This window comes from Mustela nigripes, chromosome 2 (genome assembly GCF_022355385.1).
Source record: "Mustela nigripes isolate SB6536 chromosome 2, MUSNIG.SB6536, whole genome shotgun sequence".
Lineage (NCBI taxonomy): Eukaryota > Metazoa > Chordata > Mammalia > Carnivora > Mustelidae > Mustela > Mustela nigripes.
The window spans coordinates 6253418-6268961 of record NC_081558.1 but is presented as its reverse complement, the minus strand read 5'-3'; the positions used below and the strand labels follow the sequence as shown (position 1 = coordinate 6268961).

General features: G+C 52.0%; 1 protein-coding gene across 1 annotated transcript in view; it reads left to right on the top strand.

The window, feature by feature from the left end:
- MUC16 (mucin 16, cell surface associated) overlaps nucleotides 1-15544 on the top strand; it is a 76174-nt gene that overhangs the window by 32481 nt on the left and 28149 nt on the right. The window contains exons 30-47 of the mRNA XM_059388942.1: nucleotides 157-224; nucleotides 1845-2017; nucleotides 2353-2388; nucleotides 2656-2718; nucleotides 4502-4626; nucleotides 4839-4906; nucleotides 7004-7176; nucleotides 7306-7341; nucleotides 7785-7909; nucleotides 8105-8172; nucleotides 8722-8894; nucleotides 9001-9036; nucleotides 9560-9595; nucleotides 11171-11295; nucleotides 11391-11458; nucleotides 11911-12083; nucleotides 12378-12413; nucleotides 15399-15523. Coding sequence (XP_059244925.1) covers nucleotides 157-224; nucleotides 1845-2017; nucleotides 2353-2388; nucleotides 2656-2718; nucleotides 4502-4626; nucleotides 4839-4906; nucleotides 7004-7176; nucleotides 7306-7341; nucleotides 7785-7909; nucleotides 8105-8172; nucleotides 8722-8894; nucleotides 9001-9036; nucleotides 9560-9595; nucleotides 11171-11295; nucleotides 11391-11458; nucleotides 11911-12083; nucleotides 12378-12413; nucleotides 15399-15523 — 1707 coding nt within the window. The remainder of the gene's footprint in view (nucleotides 1-156; nucleotides 225-1844; nucleotides 2018-2352; nucleotides 2389-2655; nucleotides 2719-4501; nucleotides 4627-4838; nucleotides 4907-7003; nucleotides 7177-7305; nucleotides 7342-7784; nucleotides 7910-8104; nucleotides 8173-8721; nucleotides 8895-9000; nucleotides 9037-9559; nucleotides 9596-11170; nucleotides 11296-11390; nucleotides 11459-11910; nucleotides 12084-12377; nucleotides 12414-15398; nucleotides 15524-15544) is intronic.

Here is a 15544-nt window from a genome sequence, read left to right as displayed (position 1 = left end):
ACACTGAGGCCAGAGAAGCCTTGATCCCAAAGGGTTCTTCTGAGAATTCAGTGTCCTACTGAGATGATTGGGGAACTGCTGTTTTATCTGAAAATCTCATGCTTTCGGTGGTTGCTTTTCCACTTCTTTTCCATTCACCCGCTTCTTCCTCCTCAGCTCAAGCCCTTGTTTGCCAACAGCAGCATTGGATCAGTCTACACCGGCTGCAGAGTGACCACACTAAGGTGAGACATCCTCTTTGTCCGGCGTTAGGAGGTGCAGGCAGGTGTGGGCTCATTGGGTTGGACTGGCCAGGGGCCCGGACTAGGGAAGCAAGCGAGATGCCTAGAGCAGAGAATTAAAGGAACCGCTCACCCTGAGGGTTAGCCCTGCCTCTGCCCAGCCCCGAGAGTAAACACTCCCTTAGATACCATATCCAGGCACCTTGCTGGGCTCACACAGTTCCCAGCTCTGGTGCCAGTCCCCTGCCCTGCGCTCCCCTCTCTAGGTTATCTTAAGCCCAGTCAGAGAATCAGGCTTAGGTGACCTGAATAGGGCCATACACAGACAGGAAAGGGTGTGTCAGCCGGTAGCCCAGGGCATTCTTTTTTTTTTTTTTTTTTTTTTTTGTAAGAGCCTTCTTGGCAGTCCAAGGACTGTTGTTTTGGCATCCAGGTGACAGTTAATGTGCAAAGAAATATAATCTTAATGGAGGTTGCTGGAGGGGAGGTGGAGTGGGCAAACGGGCTCACTGGGGGATGGGCATGAAGGAGAACCCAGGATGGATGAGCGCTGGGTGTTCCATGCAACTGATGAATCACTGAATTCTACCCTGAACCTAATAGTATGCTATATGTTAACTTTAACTTAAATATAAACAATTAAATTTTTAAAAAGGGAAAAAGTGACCTCAGTGGATAGACGCTTACATGTCTTAGGTCCCAAAAGGTAAGCAATATCTCTTATAAGGGTCCTGACCAGTTAAGGGGTTTACCATACCTAAGGAAGCCCAATGCTAGAGCCTCCTGCGAGGTATTCTTGTCCATTTTCCAACCTCCCAGAAAAGATACAGTCATCAACAAGGGGTCATTTTCACCATAAGCAACATCACCGGGCAACACAAATGGCATCGCACCTTTATCAAGTTTCTAGGAGACCAGAGCTGGAAGCAGCTTGGCTTGAGGTCATTTACGAGGTCACTGCTGATCGTGCAAGGGATACTCTGTTTCTCCCCAGTAATACCCTTGGCAGTGGGACCTGCTGGATCCCCCAGGTTTGCCTTTCAGGTTTTAATATTTCCTGCCTCCTTCCCCCAGATACCTGGGAATACAGGAAGCAGGTGGGCTGTGGGTGGGGGTCTTTGCTATGCAGCATCTCATGCTCAGGTGCTCAGGTCCAAAAATCAGGTTGGATCAGCTTTTCAAGAGCTGATGAATCTGCAGAGCTGTTCCCCGGTGCTAGGGACTGTCAGTGTTTGGCTCCGTGAATGTTTGTTTTATTAAACAGTTAATTAATGGGTATTTGGCACCAGAGCTGGGTGTGGTATGTCATTTCTGAACCTCAAGACATTCCAGCAATAGGGTTAGACCACTATCCACGTTGCAAAGGTGGGAGAACCGAGTCAGGCACACTTACGTGGATTATTCGGTAAGTGACAGAGCGAAGGTTTCAACTGGTGGTCATCTGACTTTGGAATACCCACTCTGGTCCTTTGTTGCACAAGGATGCCCCTTCTCTTAGGAGCAGCGCATGTCTGGACCAGGAGAGCAGATAAGCAGGCATTCATACAAGTAGGCTAATGAAAGGATGTCCTGGCAGGGCTGTCCCTCAGTCCTGTTCCCGTACCCATGTCCTTCTCCCCCCAGGCCTGAAAAGAGTGGAACAGCCACTGGAGTGGACGCTGTCTGCACCTACCAACCTGACCCCTCAGGTCTCCAGCTGGACAGGGAGCGGCTCTACTGGGAGCTGAGCCACCAGACCCATGGTGTCACTCAGCTTGGTTCCTACATCCTGGACAGGGACAGTCTCTATGTCAACGGTGAGCATCTGGTGGTGACAGGGGTCTTGTCCTGCACCCCAGATGTATTATTCTCTTGATGCTCTGAGCTCTGGACAGAGGGATACATCCATGTCTGCCTCTAGACTTTTCTCTCCTCATTCTTCCTCTCCTTGTGAGATCCCCCTTCCCCACCGAGGGCTACATCACCCACAGGGAGGTGGGAGGCCAGAGAAATGTTCTAGGAGGCACCACCCACTGCCGGGCAGGGAGAGGACCTCCTGAGGGCAACTGTTGTTCCACCCATGGCCCAGCCCCTTCATCCCCGAGCTTAAGCCTCTCAAACATCCCACCTGCCTTTTATCCACCCCCTGTAGGTTACACCAGACCCCCACCGACCTCCAGCCCCAGTGGTAAGTGCTCACTTCCTGGGTGGCTCCATGCCCCCCATACCTCGTGGGAACAGCTGCTCCCTCTGCCCTAAGCCCAGGGCTTCTGGGAGGAAGGGAGCCTTAGCCTCCTGGGGTCACCCGCCTTCCCCCACTTCTGCCTTCCGTGACTCTGGCTGGGCATCAAGCACCCCTGCCTCTGGCATCTCCAAGGAGACGGGGCCTCGTCTCTCTTCCTCTTCCTCCCTCCCTTCCTTCTCTTCCCCATCTCTTCTGCTGCTTCCTCCTCAGTTCCTGTGACTTCCACGCCCTCAGGGACCTCGGCAGCTCCAATCTCCTTCTCCAGCTCCACAGGTAAGCGCCTTCTCTCCGTGGCTCCCTCCTTTCCACGCACACACACACACCTCTGTGCTTTGCAGTGGGAAGGGAAAGAGAGTTCGCACACGCAGCTCAAAGCAAGGGGACGGCGTGGAGGAGGGGGTCCTCCATCCTCCGATCAGGCCCTTGTCACTGACCAGTCCAGCTCCATCCCTAGGTTTGGGGAGCTCTGTGACTAGCTTTTCCATTCCAAGATGAAGCAGTGACTCCTTTTAATGCCCCCTTTGCTTTCTGTGAAGGTTTTGTATCAGCTAGGTTTACCGTGTGACAGACGACCCTCACATTAAGACAATCGTCTACTGCTGCTCACTAGCATATAGGTCAGCGGGACGGTTCCTCTGGTCTGAACCAGCCTCCCTTGTGTGTCTGCAGTCACCTGAAGCTTAACTAGGTGACTCTGCACTGGAGGAGGCCTGACTGATGGCTGGGGTGCCTCCGTCTCCTTCAGGTGGCCTCTCCCCATCCTGCAGACTAGCTCTGGCTCCTTCATTGGCTGGTCATGGGCTTCCTAGATGCAGCAGAGGGCAAGCCTCAGTGCACAGGCACTTCCCAAGTTTCTGCTTGCATCACGTTTCTCTTGTCGCATTGGCCAAAGCAAGTCAGGGCCAAGCCAGAGTCAGGAGGTAGAGAAACAGACTTGTGGAAGGAGCTATGAGACCACACCAAGGGTGCAGGTCCACAGAGGTAAAGTATTTGTGGTCATATTTATAGGCTACCCTGCGTGGCCTTCCAGGGACCAAATTGTGACCCTGTTGGCTTTAGGGACCCATGGGGTCAGTTAGTGAGATTAGATGCAGTGATACATTCTGGAATAATTTTCAAAGCTTTAACTTTTGCTCGAAGGAATGGATATAGTCAAAGGCACCAGCCCCACCTGCCAGGACTAATTCCCCAAGGGTAGAGACTAAAGCAGAGGAAGCAGGTGTAAGGAGCAGTGAGAGCAGTATTGACTGACCATGTGTCACCTCACGGACATCCTGCATCACACATATGGTCTTCGACCCCAGCAGATGGACACTGCTCTTTCTCTGTTTAGGAGAGACCTAAGACCGGTCCATGTGGGGCTGGGTGTTTTTCTAAGGTCACACAGCCAGTGGATGGGCAGGACTTAAGTTTAAGTCATTCAAACTCTAGAATCTGAACTTCTGCCCCAAAATAGCTGTGTGGCTTTGGGGAAGTGACTTGACTTCTCTGAAACTAACTTTCAGCCTCTGTCATTTGGAAGTAAAAGGATTCACTTCCAGGGTTTCTTTGAGGATAATGAGATACTATATGGAAAATTCTTTTTTTTTTTTAAGATTTTATTTATTTATCTGTCAGAGAGGGAGAGTGGTGTGCAGGAACACAAGTAGACAGAGCAGTAGGCAGAGGCAGAGAGAAAAGCAGGCTCCCCACTGAGCAAGGAGCCCAATGCAGGACTCGATCCCAGGACCCCAGGATCATGACCTGAGCCGAAGGCAGCAGCTTAACCAACTGAGCCACCCAGGTGTCCCTAGATGGAAAGTTCTTAGCACAGAATAAGCTCTTACCAAAAATCAGGTCTTACTATTACTGCTATTTTTAGTGTCATTATTAATATCATTACTGTTAGCAGAATAACAAAATCAAGTTTCCCTTTGGGGCAGAGATATTCTGAGCTCTCACACCAGATGTGAATACACTGGGCACCAGGGATGTGGAGCCAGACTCTACCCCACCATCCCTAAATCCAGCTGAGGCAGTGACTCAGGGCATGGCTTCTCTCCTAACCTCACTGCAGTCTCTGGCCCTGACCTGGTTCCATTCACCCTTAACTTCACCATCACCAACCTGCGCTACACGGAGGACATGCAGCTTGTGGGTTCTGCCAAGTTCAATGAAACAGAGATGATCTTGCAGAGCCTGGTGAGAACCCCACCCACCTCATCCCTCCACCACCCACTGATGTCCACCTAGCCATTGATGCCAGCCCCACCTGCCTCTCCCATGCCCTGCCCACCTCCCCCATGCCCCACCCACCTCTCCCTACCTCCCAACTGATGCCAGCCCCACCCAGCTCACCCCAACCCTGCCCTTGTCCAGGTCAGTCCTTCTACTCACCTCCCTCTCCTCAACAGCTCAGACCTTTATTCAAGAAAACCAGTGTCGGCCCCCTCTACTCTGGCTGCAGACTGACCTCGCTCAGGTGGGACCCCCAGGAGATGGCCCGTGAGGCACAGTGGATATTCTTACCATGGTCCGTTAGGGCTGGGTCCTCCCTTTGGCCTCAGCCCTTTCTAGCTCCCAGCCTGGCATAGCCACTGTCCTTTGGGTTATGGGCCCCCAGACCCTGCTCTGGACTTTCCCATTGTCCTGAGCCTCAGATCTCCCATGCAGTATTTCATAAGAACAAAATGACAGGACATAGCAACTGGAAAGTATGTATCAAAGCCCTTTATAAAGATTGCATCCCTGAACCTCCACAAAGGATGCAATCCCCAGTCTAGTGTACCTCCAACCCCACACCGCATGTAAATATTTCTGAAGGTGAACACACAGCAAGTACTTAGCATGTGCCAGACATCAGGGTTCTTGTTGTATGGTCATTATTGACATTCTGGGCCAGATAGTTACTCTCATAGGTGGTCGTTCCCTGCACAATATAATATTTAGCTACATCTTGGCCACTAGATCGATTCCTGTAGCATCCCAGCCCCCAAAGTTCTGACAACAAAATCTATCACCAGGCATTGCCAAATGTCTCCTGAGATGCAGAGCACCCCAGGTTAGAGTCACTGGGTGAAATGCATCCTGTCCATCATCTCCCTAGACTCACTTACCATCACTACTATTATCCCTATTTTGCAGAGTAGTCAAGGCACAAACAGGTTAAGGAACTTTCCCAGAGCGGATGGCTGCCAAATGGTGAAGCCAGGATTCAAGCCCAGTCTCTCTAGAGTCTATGCCTTTTCCCACTAAGCTTGCTTTGCTTCTTTTCTCTGGGAAGAACCGTAGGATCTCTCCCCTCCCCCATCACCCCAGCCTTCAAATCCCTGCTCCCTTCAGTGCAGAGACGTGCTACTGGGCCCCCCTTTACGGAGTGATAGGGCTTCTCAGCATGCATGGGCTTCTCCATTCCGAGGTCCCCTGGAGGGTTTAGCCTCATTGGGCATCTCCCTAGGACATTTCCATGCCTCCAAAAATAGAATTCGGAGAAAGGATTCCCTTCCTGTGGTGCTAGAATAGAGAGGGATGGAATGAAGTCCTCTTTCTTAGGACCTTGCCCAGGTTGCTGATGCACCCACGGTAGAAGTGGTCTCTTCGCTCCCCTTGCCTCGAATTTCCACAAATTTCCTTTCCATCCACAAACATTGCTTGAGCGCCTACTGTGTCCAAGCTTTGTGCTGAGCTCCAAAATCTCCATGGAGGTCAAGAGCATAGACTCTGCCATTAAGAAGAGTGCCTTATATTAATTATATGGAAACATGTACAAACACATTTGTACACATTAAGTATATGTGAATTATGTAATTATATGTAAATGTATAATTATACAATAGTATAATGCTATACTATTTTATTTATAAAATAGTGACAGACACTCCCCTAGCCCTTAGGGATGCACCAGATACTATTGTAAGCATTACGCTAATATCAACAGACTTAAACCTTAAACCTCACACTTGGGTGCCATGATTATACCCATTTTTGAGGTGAGAAACTGAGGCCCGGAGAAACTGTGGAAGGGTTGGGATATGGGTAGTGTAGGGGGTCTAGGAGGAACTGAAGTGGCAGCTCATACCTAGAGGGGAGGACGCTGTGGCCTGGAGACACAGCCCTCTCCCCAAATCAGATCTCCTGGCCCAGAGCTGTGGAGAGCCTTGGGGTAGCGAACACGCAGAGCAGAAACGCTCACCTACAAGGAGGGAGGCAGAGGGATGCGCCCGGCCGGCGGTGGGGGCGGGGAAGTGGGTGTTGTGAGGGGCACAGCCCGGGTTCCCCCCCAGGCAGTAGGGAGCCAGAGGATTTCAGCAAATTCCTCACAAGGGAACATTCCCATTTTAAGTGAGACTCGGTGCTGTGATGACAGTGGATCGTGAAGCGCAGGGAGGCCCGGGTTCAGCAGGCGGGAGCAACATGTGGAGCAGATTCCCTCAGCGGTGGGTGGCGCGTCTCCAGGACCCGTCCACAGGGACCTCACTATGTCCTAGCTTTCCCCAGGGTACCCCCCGAATGGTGCCCCTCAAGAACGCTCTGCAGATGGATCTTAATTATCCGCCCCGCTGGGTCCTGCCGTCCCCAGGCCCCAGAAGGCTGGAGCAGCCACCCGCGTGAACGCCGTCTGCTTGCGCCGCCCCGACCCCACGGGCCTCGCGCTGGACAGAGAGCGGCTGTACTGGGAGCTGAGCCGGCTGACCCATGGCGTCACCAGGCTGGGCCACTACACCCTGGAGGAGGACAGTCTCTGTGTCAGCGGTGAGCAGCGGCCCCTGCACTCTGCTAAACTGTCAAGCTCAAGGTCCAGCCCTCCATCCACCCCCACCCCCGTCTTCTTTTTCCTTTTGCACCTCAGCACCTCCCCTCTCTCCTGTCCTCTCTCCGCAGGCTACACCCACCAGACACCGGTAACTGCCCCCAGTGGTGAGTACACGGGGTCGTCTTCAGACTCTCCCCCGCCCCCAACGAGGGAAGGAAGCAGCAGACCACCTCCAGCTGTCGGGGAGGGCAGGGGCCAGAGATGCAGACTGGGAGTTCACTGCAGTACGATTCAGCTGTGCATCACCTCTGTGCTGCTGGCTGAACACAGAGAAATGGCCACCACATGGGGGTCGAGGGATGGAAGAAAGTACCAGAAGGCAGGCTTGAATAAATAAGAATTTTAATTAGTAGATTGTCTCCTGTCCTGCCCACCTTCACCTGCTGCGTGTGACGGTCTCAGGTTGTCCTCACGGGTGGTTCTGGCACTAGGTCCCCAAGGACCCTCAACACTTGCTATGGTCTCCGATGAGATAGCTGCGGGTCCCAGGCCCTGCCCCCGTACCCATCCCAGGCCTGACTCATCTCCTCTCCCTCCACTGCTGCAGCCCCCGGACGACCGCTGGTGCCATTCACTCTCAACTTCACTGTCACCAACCTCCACTATACGGAGGACATGCAGCCTCCAGGCTCCCGGAAATTTAACAGCACGGAGAAGTCCCTGCAGCTCCAGGCGAGAGCCCCGCCCACCTCCCCCCTGCCAGCCCCGCCCCCTAGCCTCATCCTGCCTACGGATGGGAGGCCACCCCTATTCCAGCCCAGACCTTAGGAGCTAGCCCCTCCCACCTCACTCTTGCCCCACCCACCGATGCCCGTCCAGCCCCTGCGTCTCAATTCACTTATTTACTTCGCTTGTTTTCACCCACAGCTTGGACCCTTGTTCAAGAACACCAGTGTGGGCCCCCTCTACTCAGGCTGCAGGCTGACCTTGCTCAGGTGAGTCCTTGCAATCCCGGGCCAGGACCACCTCAAGGGCTCCCAGACCCCAGGAGTTCCCTCTGCTTCCTTCCTTCTCTGTCCATGTTCTCAGAAGAGGTGGAATTCAGGAAGCACTGGCTCCAGGATCAAGGCCTCTTGGCCTCCCCCAACCCCACCAACTGTCTCCACATTCTAGGGAGCCCCTCAGCAGGATATGGCCCTAGGCTGGTCATCCTTGAAAACTCCTCCTGCCTCCCTTTGACCAAAGAGGACATTTCCTTTAGGTTTTCAGTTCTGTCCCCAGGATTCCTCTCAAGACAAGCATGCCTTTTCCACCTGCTTTAATCCCAAATTCCAGCTCTTCACCTGTCTCAAGTAGGAGCTCTCCTGTCCCCCAGCTTGCAGGTTTCAGACCTGCAATTTAATAAAAATCCTCCCACCCCCTGACTGTGTGCACAGCCCCAGGCTGGCCAGAGGTAGGTGCCAGCCTTCTCACTTCCCCAGAGGTGCCAGGTACCCTGCCTGGGAACTCCCATCTATTGTTACCCCTACCCACCCACCCCCCAGGCCCGAGAAGGATGGGGCGGCCACTGGAGTGGATGCCATCTGCACCTATCGCCCTGACCCCGTGGGCCCTGGGCTGGACAGAGAGCGGCTGTACCAGGAGCTGAGCCAGCTGACCCGCGGCGTCACCAGGCTGGGTCCCTACACCCTGGACCCGGACAGTCTCTACATCAATGGTAGGGATTGCCACCTGTGTCCACCTTTCAACAGTCCCCACATCCTCCCCTCTATTGTTTCGCTCATTATTCGCCCTCCTCACTCTTTCTCCCTCTACCTGTGCAGGTTATACCCACCAGACCCAGGCCACCACCCCCAGCAGTGAGTGTCCAGAGGCTTCCGAAGTCTCTACAACCCTGTGGTTCCCTCTGCAACCCTAGAATGGAAGCGGCCAGGAGCCAGCTGCCTGCCCTCCGTATCCCTGCTCCACCCCCAGCCTTGGGTGAACCCATTAAAGCCCCAGACATAGGCGCTGGTCCCTGGCATCTGCAGGATGGCAAGGTCCCCACCCCAAGTACTGGCTTGCTGCCAGCTTCTACGATGACCGAGTGCACATCATTGGTGGGGTCCGTGTTGGGCTGTGGGCCTCCCCTGTGCCGAGAGGGCTTCTACTGCAGCAGGATTCTGCATGAGTTCAGATCTCCACTGGGGGTTCACATATCCAAGTTCTGTAAGCAGGTCCTTTGTCTGTCTGGAGATGGGAGTGGAACAGACCTGGATCCCTTTCCAGTGCATAATCATCTTCCTTTTAAATAATTTCAGCTGTGATGATGTAGCGGCCCAGTTGCCTCTTCATTGAGGACCTCTCCCTTCCCCTCCTCACTGTCACTCCCTCTCTTCACAGGTTACACCCATCCAGCTTCAGCCACCACCCCCAAGAGTGAGTATTTCAGACCGCTGTGTGCCTGGGACCACTACCCTTTCCCTAAAGATAGGAACTGCTCAACCAGAAAGGCCTTCCCTCCTAATCACCCCCTTCTGGGTGGGAAGGAGTCCAGAGGATGTTAATGGAAGGGCGGGCTGAACTGGAGGTCACAGGACCCACCCCGCCCTGCCCGCACAACACACCCGAGGATGATGCCCTGACTCCAGGCTGAATGGGGCACAGGGCCAGGCACACGGTTTGTGACGTGAGCTGCCACCATGGCCATCATTCCCTTATAGGTGTAACCCACCCTTGATTGCATCCCCTGTGTTCTTTTCCCTCTGTTGCTGTGACCTCTGCAACCTTCCCCCTGTCCTCACTGCCCTATCCCTCAAGTTTGCAAGTAGGAAGGTCCTACTGGTACCAAAATCATATCTACAAAATCATCCATTCAAGATCTCTTCTTCCCTCATTATTGCTTACTTAGTTTCCCTGAGGAAACTCATCCATTTCTGTGGGTTTCAGGGACTACATAACAGCTCAAGGTCTAGCTGCTCAGAATCCTAATCCTGAGTCCAGCACACTCCACACAGCAGGTCCTCACCCTTGGTCCACCCACCTCCTGGACATCACCTGACCCCTCAGTCTCTGACCCTAAAATCACCATCTTCTCCCAAACTTGCTCCTTTTCCTTATCACCAAAGGCAGGGACACGGGTGCCCACCTTCACCCTCCTTCCCCCTCACCTCCCATCTATCCATCACCAAATCATCTCTTCTCCCTTCATAATATCTCGCCAAGTCTTTTCACTGAATCTGTGTCATTGGGTCTTTATTCAGGCCACTGGCATTTTTCGCTAGGACTGGTGCAGTAGCCTCTACTCTGCCCTCCTATAGTCCACTGCACAGCAGCTGCCAACGGCCCTCCCAATGTACTTCTGTCTATGTAATTCCTGTCTTATTGACAGTCTTTGGATGACTCCACCTTATCTACAAGTCATGTCCAAATCCCTGAGTTGTATAGTCACTGCCCCACTTTTGGGGCTCATATCTATACTTCCACAAGGCCATAATGAAAACATTCAAGTCCCCTGAGGGCAACTGCACAGTCTCCTGTCAGGCTCATACCCAGACTGATTCTTTTGCTTGAGCACTCTGCCACTTGCTCAGCCCCTGTTCACCTACCTCTTACTTGTGCTTTCAATCACACCTGAGAAGATGCTTCCTCCTGGAAGCTGTCCTCAGTCTTTGGTTGGGTGCCTCTTTGGGACTGAAAACCTTCCTGGCTCCCCTGCAGTATAATGGTCTGGCCATGCTCCTGACCACAATATTAGGAGACTGTGCCCTATTACCCTTGGACCCCCAGAGCCCAGCACTGGGCTTCACATGTTAGATACCCAATACACATTGGCTGAATGAATGAGTGCAAGTCCCCAATGTCTTAAAACTCCTTTAACATTCTCTCCTTCAGCTTATGCAGTCTGTGGCTATACTTAGGTCCCTTGCTGGTGCTCCACTGTTAGAATTCCAGGCACCCTTGGTCCTTACTATGGTCCAAACTGGACATTTTTCTCTTCATCCCCCACTGCAGCCACTGGCCCCACTCTGGTGTCCTTCACCCTGAACTTCACCATCACCAACCTGCACTATACTCAAGACATGGGGCACCCAGCTTCTTCCAAGTTCAACTCCACAGAGAGGATCCTCCAGCACCGGGTGAGAGCCCCCCGATGACCACCATCAGCCCCACCACATGCCTGCTCGTGTAGCCCTTCAGCCCTTCTGCTCATGTCCCTTTCTTTCCCCACCAGCTCAGGCTTTTGTTCAGTAAGACCATTATCGGGCCCCTCTACACTGGCTGCAGACTGGCCTCGCTCAGGTGAGACCCCCAGATAGAGGGATGCATTGGGTCCAGTGGGCCCTCATGTACCGGACAGTGGGGCATCGCTGGCCTTCAGCACCCGCCGTAACACCTTCTTGTGTTCTTCATGCCCAGATGGTGGGAATGTTCAGGTCTTAGAAATGAGGTGTCGTGTTTGTCCTTACGGAATCCAGAGATGATCATTTGTTTTAGAGGAAAGCTTTCCTCTTGGAAGAAGCACTATCTCTTGTCCTCAAGTGTTAAAGTCTTAAAGTGTCTTGTCTTAAAAATGTATTCTGTTCTTAGTTGCAAGGGGGTTGTCTCAGAGGAGAGACCCTTTGGAGAGCCCCTCTGGAACTGGGCCAGCCCTTTCCATCCCCTCTCAGCCTCCCGCCTTCAGCGCTCTTGCTTTCCACATCTAGAAGGACCCCTCCTCAGTACTCCACATTCCCATGTCCTTCCTTCCCCAGGCTTGAGAAGGGCGGAACAGCCACCGGAGTGGACATCCTCTGCACCATCCGCTCTGATTCCACAGACCCCAGGCTGGACAGGGAGCAGCTGTACTGGGAGCTGAGCCGTGAGACATATGGCATCACCCAGCTGGGGCCCTTCACCCTGGACAGGGAGAGCCTCTATGTCAACGGTGAGGGACTGTGTTCCAGGCAGGGTCTCTCTCCTAGGAGAGTTTTGTGTTTCTCTAAAAGGAGCTGTGGTATATCTCCTTCTTCTCTGGTCTTGGTTCAGTCTTCATTCCAATGACGTAACCATGGGTGCTAGCCATCTATAGTCTCCTTGCCTGGATACCTCCTCCCCAAACATCCCTCCACTACCGCATCCCCTCTGCTTTTCCTACAAAGTACCTCTAAATCCTACCTTTCCCTTAATCCTTTATGTTCACCCTGACTCTGGCTCAGCTCCTCTGGCTTTCTCTCTGCAGGTTACACCTATGGAACCATAATACCAACTACCACTAGTGAGTATTCCTGGCCCTGGTTTCCTGGGTCCCATCCCCACTCTGTTCTCCTTTTACCTCCTGTCTTCAGTGAGGGAAAGACCTGGGAGGGCCCCTCACTCCCCACTCCTCCCTCTGGGCTCTGGTGGAGAGTCCCAGCCCAGGGCAAGAGCATCTCACACACAGACCCGTCCTCCCGCCATTCTGACCTTTGCGTGGTTATCCCTCGGATTCTTCTAAAACCCTGCCCTGGCACTTCTCTTATCCTTCCACTCACCTCTCTGTCTATTGTTCTGAGAGTGTCTCAACATCAGGGTTGCGCCATTTGTTGGGTTTTTGGTGAACATGTATTGAACCTGGTGCCTTCCAGGCACCGTGCTACGTACGTTACATACTGTCTTGATCAGCTCTGGCTGCCAAAGCAAACTACCACAGTCCAGGTGGCTCAGATGACCGACACGTATATTCTCACAGTGCTGGAGGCCAGAAGTCCAGATCAAGGTGCCAACAGGGTTGGTTGCTCTGAAACCTCTCTCCTTGGTGAACAGGTGGCGTCTACTTGCTGCCTCTTGGCATGTCATTCCTTTGCATGCACATTTCCAGTGTCCCTCTGTGTCCTAATCTCCTTTTCTCATACCGATAGCAGCCAGACTGGACTAGGGCCCACCCCAAAAGCCTCATTTTAACCCAGTTACTTCTCTAAAGGCCCTGTCTCCAAATACAGTCACCTACCAAGGTACTAGGGATTAGAGCTTCTTGAATTTGTGTGTGTGTGTGTGTGTGTGTGTGTATACAGGAAGGGCAGGAGACACAATTCACCCAAAAACACATGCTCTTTATCCTTTAGTTCTCCTCGCTACAACCATGTGACTCAGCTCCATTTTACAGATGAGTAAACTCAGGCTGGGAGAGGCTGCCAAGCCATACAGCAAATACATAATAGAACCAAGAGTTCCTGTGACTCCAAAAACTCAGTCTCACTTCTCCATCAGTTAATTTCTTTAAAAAGATATGCTGATTTTTGGTGCACACCTCTTATATTCAAGTTCATCCCCAACAAGCCCTGGGATGAAGACCTTGTAGCTTTTTCAAGAATTAATTGCCCCTGCATTCGAGGTGTGTTTTTGGAGCCTTCTCAAACTCTCTTCTTGGGTCCATCTCTGGTCTGTTACACCACAGCATCCTCCCTTGCTCCTTCCAATGTCACTGGGGGTCTGGGCTCCTCAGGTGCAATGACAACCTGATAAGAGGAAAAATAAGTTCAAGTCAGTTGGATTGACTGTGTTTTGTTGCTCAGTATCCACTCCTTGGAATAGTTCCCGAAGCATTATAGGATCAAGTCAATGTACATGGAGGAAAGACAAGAATGGATGGATGGATGGATGGATGGATGGGAGGGAGGGAGGAAGAAGTGATGAATGGGAGGGGGACAGAAGATGGATGGGCAGATGGAATGAATGGAGGGGGGAAAGGAGGAAGAGAAAATGTCTAAATACATGGAAGGAATCGATATGAAAGAAAGGAAAGATGGATGGATGAATGGAAGAAAAGAAAGCGTGGAGGAAGGAAGCAAGGAAAGGTGGATAGATGGAAGAAGGTGGGGATAGAAGGAAGGACAGACAGAAGGATGCATAGAAAGAAGTGTGAATGGAGAAGAAGGAAGATGAGGAGCAAGGCAGGAAGGAATGATGTGTGCAAGGATGGTGGGTGGATGGAAGGATGGATGGATGGATGGATGTCATGAGTACATGGATGGTGGATGGGAGGGTGGGCTGGTGGATGGAGACATGGAGGATGGATGGATAGAAGGATGAGTGGTTGGATGGGAGGCTGGGTAGACAGATGATAGAAGAAAGGAAGAAGGGGTGGAGGGAGAGAGAAGAAAAGATGAATAGATGGAAGGAAGAAAGAATGAATGCATGGATGAATAGAAAGAAAGATGGAAGGAAAGAAGGAATGTTAGACAGAAGGGAGCTTGGAAGGAGTAGTGAACAGAAGAGAGGGAGGGAAGAGGTAAGTTTTTCTTCCAAAGGTTTGTCCTGCTTAACCATTCTAGAGCCAGGCCACTGGGCCTCTGGTCTCGCTTGTATCATATGTTCATTTATTACACTTCCCCGGGGGTCTACTCAGGTCACCCCAACTTTTGAACACTGAGCCAGCTGCATGTGTCTCAGCAAGAGCATGTGTCTTTACAGGGGAGGTCATGAGCAAGGACTCTGGCTTTGGAGAACCTGGTCCAGACCCAGACTCTCCCTCTCCAGTCATGTAACCCTGGACAGAGGACCATTTCTGTACTGTGGTTCCTCCTCTGTTTAGTGTGGGTGATTGATTCTAGCACCCAGCTACTTACCCAGGTAAAAAGCTCCATATGTAGTGAGTGATCAGAAAGTATTTGCTTATTTGTTTTATAAAATGAATATTTATATAGTGTTTACCCTATACCCAGCACTGTGCTTAGGCACTTTACAGAATTTGACTTGTTCAAACCTCATTACAGCTTTTGAATTAGGAATCATTATCTTACAGATGAGTAAATCAATGTACAGGGAGATTGGTTACAGCTTCTCGTTGGATTTTTTTTTTTTTATGCAATGCATAGAAGTTTGGCATATCTGGGTGTAAGAGAGAAACAGAGAAGAAAAGAGAGACAGAGGCACAGAGAGATAAAGAGTTAGAGATGGGGGAGCAGAGAGCATATGGAGGACAATGTGTGGGGTTTTCCCCGGTTCTACATCAGTATGGTAAGTTGGAGCCTTTCCTTTCTGGGAAGAACAAAGCCGCTAGTGTTTCCACAGAGCCCCTCCACTCCTACACCTGGGTGGGAATACCATCTCCAGCCCCCAAATCCTTACACCTGTCCTTGCTTGCTGCTGGAGCTGTCCCCATTAACAAGCGACCCTCGGGTTTATGGATGGAGGACAAGAGGCCCTTGAAAGCCCCATCATGGGTGGATGTTGGGCGCCCCAACGTCCCCATAAGCCTTGGCCCTCTCTGCCCCTGTCACAGCTGGGGAGGTCAGTGAGGAGCCATTCACGCTGAACTTTACCATCGACAACCTGCGCTACTCAGCCGATATGGGCCACCCTGGCTCCCTCAAGTTCAACATCACAGACAGCCTCATGCAGCACCTGGTAAGAGACCAGCTTTCCCGT